This window comes from Plasmodium gaboni, chromosome 2 (genome assembly GCF_001602025.1).
Source record: "Plasmodium gaboni strain SY75 chromosome 2, whole genome shotgun sequence".
Lineage (NCBI taxonomy): Eukaryota > Apicomplexa > Aconoidasida > Haemosporida > Plasmodiidae > Plasmodium > Plasmodium gaboni.
This window is the reverse complement of record NC_031482.1, coordinates 393,564-403,305: the sequence shown is the minus strand read 5'-3', so window position 1 is coordinate 403,305 and position 9,742 is coordinate 393,564. Positions and strand designations below refer to the sequence as shown.

Here is a 9,742-nt window from a genome sequence, read left to right as displayed (position 1 = left end):
TTCCAATGTTACAAAAAAAGGAAAAAAAAAAAAAAAAATACAAAATGTGTAAATGAAATGGTTATATGTTCGTGTGTAAATAAATAAATAAATATATATATATATGTAGATCCTTTTTCTTTTTTTTCTTTTTTTTCTTTTTTTTCTTTTTTTTTTTTTTTTTTTTTTGCGAATATTTTTTAATGCCAATATTTTATTTTATTTTATTCAAAATGGTTATATATTTTTTAAAAAAAAGGAAAACATTGAATATATAAGTGTTTGCATTAATATTTTGTTTAAGTTTAAATATAGTTTCCCTCGCTCAATGTGATGCGACAAATAATTTCATCCAGATATATTTTAAACCTCTTTAAAAATTCGTGTATTTTTTGGAATTCTAGAATTTGATTTAAGAATGGTATTTTAATAAGAACATCATTAAATGTGATATATATATTATCAAAGAATTTTTTTAAAATATCTACTGATGATTTTTTTACTTTTTCATTATCATATATAGAAGAATCAAGAATAATACAACTAATATCATAATTTCTTGAAGCTGCATCTGATGTATATTCAAAATAGAATTCTGCTCTTGATAACAATTCTTTTAATAATGTAATTAAAGAATAATTATTGATATGTTGTAAATTTCCATATGTATCTTTTAAAAAGTATCCAATATTATTTTTTTCATTATAACTTTTTTCTTCATTATAAAAGAAAAAAGAAGAATTATTTTTATCTCCATTAATCCACATAGTAAATAAATAATATAGAATAATTGTAATTTCATGTTCTTCTAATAATGATGCTTTTTGATGTTTTGCATTATTATATATTTTTAGATATACATATATTAAAGATTGATATTCTATTTTATGATTTAATAATAAATTAGAAATCCATACAACATAAAAACAATAATTTTTATAACTTAATACAACTAATTCTGGATTATGAGCATTACCAAATAAAGTTGAATTATTCACATTATTATTTTTATCATTAAAACAATAATTTACATTATATAAATAATATAATGTTTTTCTATCATCTTTATCAATAGCAATATTATCCTTTTTAATTTTATTATGAATATTATATGGTTCATCATTCTCTTCATTATTATAATTCTTTTTATTTTTAGATGCATTTATATTTTCATTCTTCCTTTTATTATTATTATTTTGTTTAGATGCCTTTGACACGCGCTTCACATGACTAGGACGACTACTACCACTATAACTATTATTATTATTACTATTATTATTATTATTATTATTGTTGTTGTTGTCACCATATGAGTGATCAGATGTGTCATATGATATATGATTTTGCAAATCAGATGAAGAATCATATGACATATGATCATCATTTATATTTTTTGACTCTTCATATATACTAGCACTTTTTGTGTCTTCATTGATAGTTTTCGATGTTTTATTTTTTTCTGCGTCCTCTTCATTTTCTAGATTATCTGTGTAGTCGTGATATGTATATACACTTCTCAATTTATGGTTGACAACTTTACTTACTAAAGAGAATGGAGATAATTTAGAAAAAATGATTTTATCATCATCATTCATTTTATATTCATATGATTCATTTATTAATATAACATTCATATGTGGGTCTAGATATATAAGAGGGATACAATTTAAAAGATATAATAATTTCATACGTTCATAATATTTATTACTTTTTAATATGTTAACTTTGGTTTTAAGTATTTCTCTTACTTTTGTTATTTCAAATAGGTTATTTATAAATTTATGTAATTTAATTATAACTAATAGATATAAAGAATTTTTAAAATCAACATGATATAATTTTAAAACATCTCCTATATAATTAATAATAAAATTAATATTTTCAAATGTGATAGTTAAAGAAAAAGCATAATCTAATAATCTTTCAAAACAATATGAATATTTAGAAAAATAAAAAGTACTTCCTTTAATGATATCATTTCTTAACATATTATTTACTGTTGAGAAACAATTAGTATTTAGATTTTCGATTTTTTCTTTTTTTTTATCACATAATATTATTAATTTTAATAAATTAAATGAAGGTAAGAAGTTTTTAAATAATATTTTACTTTTTACAAAAATATTATTTTTTAATTCTTCTTTTGTATGTATTTCTTGTTGTATTAATAATAAATATTCTTTAAATGTATCTATAATATCTATAATACGATTAATATTTATTTTACGTTCTATATTATTTATTTTGTTATTATAATCATTTATAATATCATCTATATGTTGATATTTATTTTTAGATAAATATTCATACATATTATTATAAGATTTTTTTATTACATCTATTTGTTCTTTATTTATATTTCTAAAATGTTCTAACACTTTTATGATTGCTTCTTGAGGACCATTTATTAAAATATCGAAATAATTTTTTAAAACATCCCAATTACAAAATTTATATACATAAAAAACAAATAAATTAATTATTTCATGAAATAATAATTTCTGATAATTTAAACATGTCTTACATTTCTTTATATCTTTTAAATGTAAATAATATGAATTCTGTTTAGACCAATAATCTTCTTTTAATTTAAATAAACATTTATTTTTTTCAAAAATACCTTTTAATAAGTTACTAAACGATTCATCATATAATATTGTTTTATCGACTGTATAATAATTTTTTAAAGCTTCTTTATTTAACATAGTATTAATATTAAATATTTCTTCAATATTTTTTATTTTTTTTTTATTCTTTTTTATATTACTTGTATTATATATATTATCACTTCCTCCTTCTTTTATATCATATTTTATATTATTATGTGATGTTCTATAAGAACCTGAGGACATATGTGAACGTCTTATGTTATTATAAATATTATCATCATCTAGGTTATTGTTATAGAATCCATTTTTCTCTTTTTTTTTATTTAAAACATCTACACCATTAAGAAGAAAATAATTTCTATTATCATATATTTTGTTATTATCAACACTATTATTATGTATTACTGCTACTCCAACAGATCTTCCCTTTTTTTTTTTTTTTCTTAAAATATCATCATCATCATTATTATTATTATCATTATAATATGATGATATATTATCTATATAACTACCATCTCTATTCATTTTATTATTTTTTTTATTAGATGAGAAGGTTTTATTTTTAAAATTACATAATTTTCGAATAACAAATATTTTGGTCTTCATACAATTATCAATGAATTCCATTCTTTTCTTTAAACTAGGATAAGAAATAATTTTAAATAAATATTTATAAATTGTATAAAAAATATCTTTCGTCTCTTTATTATATAATGGATTTATCATCATATAATTCTGTCCTATATAATTATTTTCATATATATAATTATTATTTGGTAATTCATTAATCATATGTGAACCTTTTATCATCATTTTATTATAATGCTCTAAGCCTTCATAATAATATTCATTTAATTGTTTATTTATAAGTATATGAGCATAACTGGGCACTCCTGATAAATAATTTGTATTATTTTCATATGTTATAATATTATCATCACTATATATGTTATTATTATTTATATTTATATTACTATAAGAGCTATTATTTATATTACTATATGAACTATTATAAATTACATTACTACTACTTGTATTTTTTATTTTATTTTTATGTTCTCTTCCTATTCCTTCAATATCTTTTTCATCTACATATAACATATTTTTTTTTTTATTATTCTGTTTCCTTTTCATCTCATTCATAGGATCCTTTCTATTATTCATACTTGTATTATATTTATTATAACTATTTATATTATCACTGACCATAACATCATATTGACTAGTAGCACTTCTTACATTTAATCGTTTATTGTTTTTATTTAAACGTTCGTTTTCAATATCTGTATATCCCTCTTCACCTATATATGTCTCATTATTCCTTTCATTATAAGTATGATTTTTTTTTTTTTTTGTTGTTGCTGTTGTTGTTTTTTTTATTTTGTCATTATATATATATGATAATGTTTGATACTTTTGTTGTTCAACATTTGTTTGCCAAGAATAAAATGCTTTTCTAGAAAAATATATGATCATATCTTGATATTTCAAGTTATTAAAATAATATATATATGCATCTTTAATATTAAGTTCATTTAATTTGACAAAGAAATATAAATATTGAGAGATATTTAATTCAAAAATAGAACATGGAAATTCATTTTTACATTTATATAATATTAAATTAAAAATAAAGAAATGAAAATTTATATCTCTAGAATATTCTAATAATGTTATAACAAATTTACGAATTTTATTTTTTTTCCTTTCATTATTTTTATATAAATATTTCATATAATTTACATGTACTATTCTTTCAATAGGTAGAAAACATTTTTCATATAAAATAAAATAATCATATGTATATTCAATATCCATATTATTAATTATAATATTACTAGAATAAAATTCTTCTAAATTAAAAAAATTCTCACATAACATTTTCAAATGTTTTTCTAGTACTTGCATATTTTTTTTTTCATTCACTCCTTGCTTTGAATGAATCTGAAAAGAATTATTATAAACATTTAAATTATTACTACGATTACTATTTATATTACTACTGTTACTATTTATATTTATATTATTATTATTATTATTATTTGTATTATCAAAATCTTGGTTTTTATTTTTCTTGCTAATATTATAATTGTTCACATTTGGTTTGCCTAATTTCATATCTGTAACAACTTCATTCTTAAGAATCATACTTTTATGTTTCTCTGCTCCTAATGTTTTATAAAATGAATCAATATATAAACATATCAATGTGCTTGCACATCGATAATAATCAGCTTTATATAATAAAATAATTAATTTGTAAATATTTATACTTATCATTGCATTTTTTAAATTTTCATTTATAAAATGTTCTGCACGTTTTTCAGATGAGGCCATAAAATCACCATATTTATGATGTTGTGTTAATAAATTATTATCAGTTTTATTATTATTATTATTATAATAATAATGATCATATTGTTCTTTTACTTTCATTTTTTTCTTTAAAAAAACTTCTTCTTCAATTCGTTTTGTTAAGAATAAAGCTAAAAATTCATTCTTATGTATTATATATCCTTGAAAAAAATCAACAGGTATATATTTCCCAGCTTTTATAATATTAAATAAACATTGTTTTAAAATATTCCTATATGTTGAACTTAAATATGTTCTCATAAAATTACATTTAATTAATAAATCAAATAAAGTACTAGATAAATATATAAAATTTTTTTTATTTCCTATATTTTTTTTTTTTATTATACTCTTATTTTTATAATAATCACATATTATTATACAATATATTAATAAATATTCAATACTAAAGTTTATAAAATTTAATATCGAATAAAATTCATTTATCTCATTTATCATGATCAAAGTATAATCATAATATATATTTATAATGGATACATCTTTTATATTCTTTATCTTATTTGTATATTCATTCTTCTTTTTTAATAAACTACGCAAAACAATACTCACACATATACTTAAACATTTTAATTTCTCAACTAAATTTAAACAAAAATCTAAAGGAAGATTTCCAATTAATATCAACATGTTACTATCATCTTCTAATATATTTCTTTTCCTCTTCCTTCTTGAATACATATAATCGCTCATACGAATAATGCAAAAATCTTTCATATTGTAAAAGCTTTCTTCTTCCTCTTCTTCCATTTTCTCTTTAGAAATAATTGAAACACCAACACCTAAAAAATGAAAAATATATATATATATAAATATATATATAAATATATATATATATATATATATATATATATATATATATATATATATATGTTAGGTCATATATTATATCCTCGCGTGTAGCACTAAACAATATCATATAAACATGTGCACATGCACCTAAATATATTCACATATATATTAATATATATATATATATTTTTTTTTTTTTTATTGTTACCTCGTGAAGCCTCGGATACCTTCATATATTTTCTAGACTTATAGGGAACGTTACTAGAACACTTGAAAACATTTATGTCCCTATATTTTTCATACGAAAATAAATTAATAAACATAACAGGTTTTAATAAACGACTAAGTAATAATAACAATCCTCTTGATAACATATGCAATGAATTATTATAACATTTTAAATTTTTTAAAAATACAATATCAAAATTTTTATTTGTTAAATACTCAAATGCAAAGGTTCCACTTTTATTTCTCTCTGCTTCTAATAATTTTTGTTTTGAGGAATTTTTTTGATAAGCATTATATAAATTTGAATATGCTGTATCATTTAATAATATATTTTCATTATCTATCACATTATCATTTTTATTTTTATATTCTCCATTTTTATTATTCCCTCCATTTTTTGTTAATTCATTTTCTAGATCATCAATTATATTATCATTAAATAAATGATTTATTCCTTTAACCTTTCTGGTTTTTATTTCTAATTCCATAGCTTTTTGTAGCTTCCCTTGTTTTATTATATAATCTGCACTCTTATCTACAAATCCAAATTTAAAAGGTGTTCTTTTATATATCTTATTCAATACATCATAATCAACATTATTATAATTATTCCAGTCTTTTTTTATATAAGAATTTTCAAACATATTCTCTTCATCTTCATTTGGACTTAACACCCCATCATCATTTGATTTGCCTCTATAATCTCTTGAAAAGGAAATATTACTATTATTATTATTATTATTATTAGCATTCATGTCATTTTTTTTAATGTTATGTAAAAATAATTTTTTCTGATCCTGCCCTGCACTAGATCCTCCAATATTCATAGACATTCTTGGAAGACCATAACTATTATAATAATTCATATTATCCATATTATGAATTGTATCCATATTTCGTTTACTTTTATCATCATTCAACTTATTCTTTAATTCCCTTTGACTAACACTCTGAATATTATTAAAACACATGATCTCATATTTATATACATGGTTCAATAAAATGCTCCATATAATAAATAAAAATTCCTCAGTTGAAGATAATTCAATTATTTGATTCATAAAATATTCATATATTTCTTCATACTCATTTTTTTCTTTTATTAAACTAGTAGGAGAAGGTGGAATATCTATATGTATACCACCTGATACAGAATTAATCATCTGCTTTGATATTATATTATTCTTGTCATTATTTATTTTCATCAACATATTCTGTTTTATGCTTTTATAAAAATCTTCTTGATTTTTCTTACCATACTGTTTTATTTTTATTTCGTTTAAAACGACACTTTCTATATTTCGATTTTCATAAGATATCTTATATGGCAAATAGTTATTTATCATCTTTTCTATTTTCTGTGTCCTCGTATTCTTACTTATATAATATATATGTCTCTTTGTTATAATCATCAAATCATAATATTCTTGATATTCACTCACTGTATTTTCATATAAATAAAATGGAGGTATACTCTCCATCTTATCTCGAACTTCACCCATATTCATAAAAGTTCGCTCGTCATAAAGATTACCTGACTGTTTATTAGGATAACCTGAATTGTACAGGTTGTTTGGATTATCCACATTCATCACATTGGGCATGTTCCTATTGGGAACATTCAAATGGGGTACATTCAAATGGGGCATATTCATATTGGGAACATTAATATTGGGAACATTCATATTGGGAACATTAATATTGGGAACATTAATATTTGGTATACTCATAGTAGACATATTATTAGGCATCATATTTGTACTCGTCAAATTATTACCCAATGCTGTTCTCAAATTTGGCTCACTTTTTACCTGACTGTTCAGGTTAAATCGATTTTTTTCATTTCTAGCTAATATATTGGATAAATTATCTTGTTTCATTTTATTAACATAAAAATCTTTGAGAATATTATCTTTTTCAGATTGTTCAAAGAATTCATGAAAATAGTAATTTTTTTTTTTATAAATAACACCAATAATTTCTTCATTGATATAATATTCGTTTATTTGCTTAAAAATAAATTTGTTTTTACTTGATCTTGAAAAATGATTAGTGCTTCCAATATCGTCTGAACATGTTAATAATTTTAATTTATAGCACACCTTTTCTTCTTCTCCTTCGTTATCTTCTTCAACATTGGGCTTATTATAATGATTATTATAATCACTGGTATTATCATAACTGTCTTCTTGGTAAGTATTTTTTTCATTTTCATCATATGAATTTTCATCATAGGATTTTTCATCATAGGAATTTTCATCATAGGAATTTTCATCATATGATTTTTCATCATAGGAATTTTCATCATAGGAATTTTCATCATAAGAATTTTCATCACTTGAATGTTCTTTTCTTCTATAGCTCTTTTTTCTTCTTCCTTCTTCTACTTCTTCTTCTCCTTTTTCTTTTTTTATTTTTCTTTTTCCTTTTTTGTGTTTACTTGTCATTTTATATTTTTCATTTGCCTGTGTGTTTTTATCTTCTCGTCCAGCATGGCTCATATGAACTGTGGAATATTTTTTGTGTGCGTGTGTTTTTCTTGTTTTTGTTTTATCGCTTTCCATTTTATCCTTATTAAAAAAGAAGAATGGTTTATTTTTTGATTGTGCATCATCCTTGTTCACAATATTTTTGTTAGGTTCTTTTTTTTTTATGTTTTTTTTTTTTAATATGACAAATAAATTCTTTAAGTGGTGTGTAAAAATAACGTCAGATTTCTTGTCATTAATTTTGAGACCTTTTTTATGAGGGAAGTTCTGAAAATCTTTTAAAATAAGTTTATAATTATTTGTATCCATATTTTTGACGAGTGACAAATAATAAATGTTAAAATTATTATCAACCATTTTTAAGAAGATATTATTTCTTTCATGTATATGATTAATGTGTATATCGATAATATTTAATTTATTAAATGTTGTGGGATCTATATTATTATTAGCGAATCCGAATTTATTATTCATATTATTCATATTATTCATATTATTCATATTGGTCATATTATTCATATGATTCATATGATTCATATTGACCATATTATTCATATTATTCATATTGGTCATGTTATTCATATGATTCATATTATTCATATTGATCATATTATTCATACTATTCATATTATTAATACTTGGGGTATTAAAAAACATGTCATTATTAATATTATACAAATCATTATATATAACATTCATATCGTCAATAAAATAAATATTGCTCAACTCTTTTATAAGTTCTGCTTTAGTAAATATAATAGTGTCTGATAAATAATTTTTTTTTTTATTATTATTAGTATCACCCCTATTTGATAAGAGTTTTACATACAAATCACTATTTTCATATAAGACATAGAGAATAGATCTTTCATTATCAATAATAATTTTTTTAACTTTATTTTTAAAAAAGGCAAAATATTTAATAAAATAGGTACTGATAATTTTTTTTAAATAAAAATTTATAGGATAATCATGTAGATCATCACAATATATATTTTTATTATATTCATCAATAAATGTTTTATTATCTATATATTCTGGATATGTATTAGAAATATTATAAGAGTTCATTGAACTTTTTCTATTATCATAATAATTAATAGAACTATTATCATCAATTAGTGTATTGTTTATGATATTATTTTTTGATGAATTAAATATTTTTTGATTAACTGTATTAATCAAAGAAGATATTGAATTAACAATAATATTTTTAAATATATTTAAAGGTTCAAATAAATTTTTTTTCTCATATATAAATTCATAAACATT

The 9,742-nt window shown here is 20.4% G+C and overlaps 1 protein-coding gene across 1 annotated transcript in view; it reads right to left on the bottom strand.

Annotated features, from left to right (window-relative positions):
• Nucleotides 1-284: 284 nt before the first annotated feature.
• Nucleotides 285-9,742, bottom strand: part of PGSY75_0212500 (hypothetical protein) — a gene marked incomplete at both ends in the record, with an annotated part of 12,041 nt that continues 2,583 nt past the window's right edge. The window contains 2 exons of the mRNA XM_018783791.1: nucleotides 285-5,743; nucleotides 5,962-9,742. The exon at nucleotides 5,962-9,742 is cut by the window's right edge and continues 2,583 nt beyond it. Coding sequence (XP_018643781.1) covers nucleotides 285-5,743; nucleotides 5,962-9,742 — 9,240 coding nt within the window. The remainder of the gene's footprint in view (nucleotides 5,744-5,961) is intronic.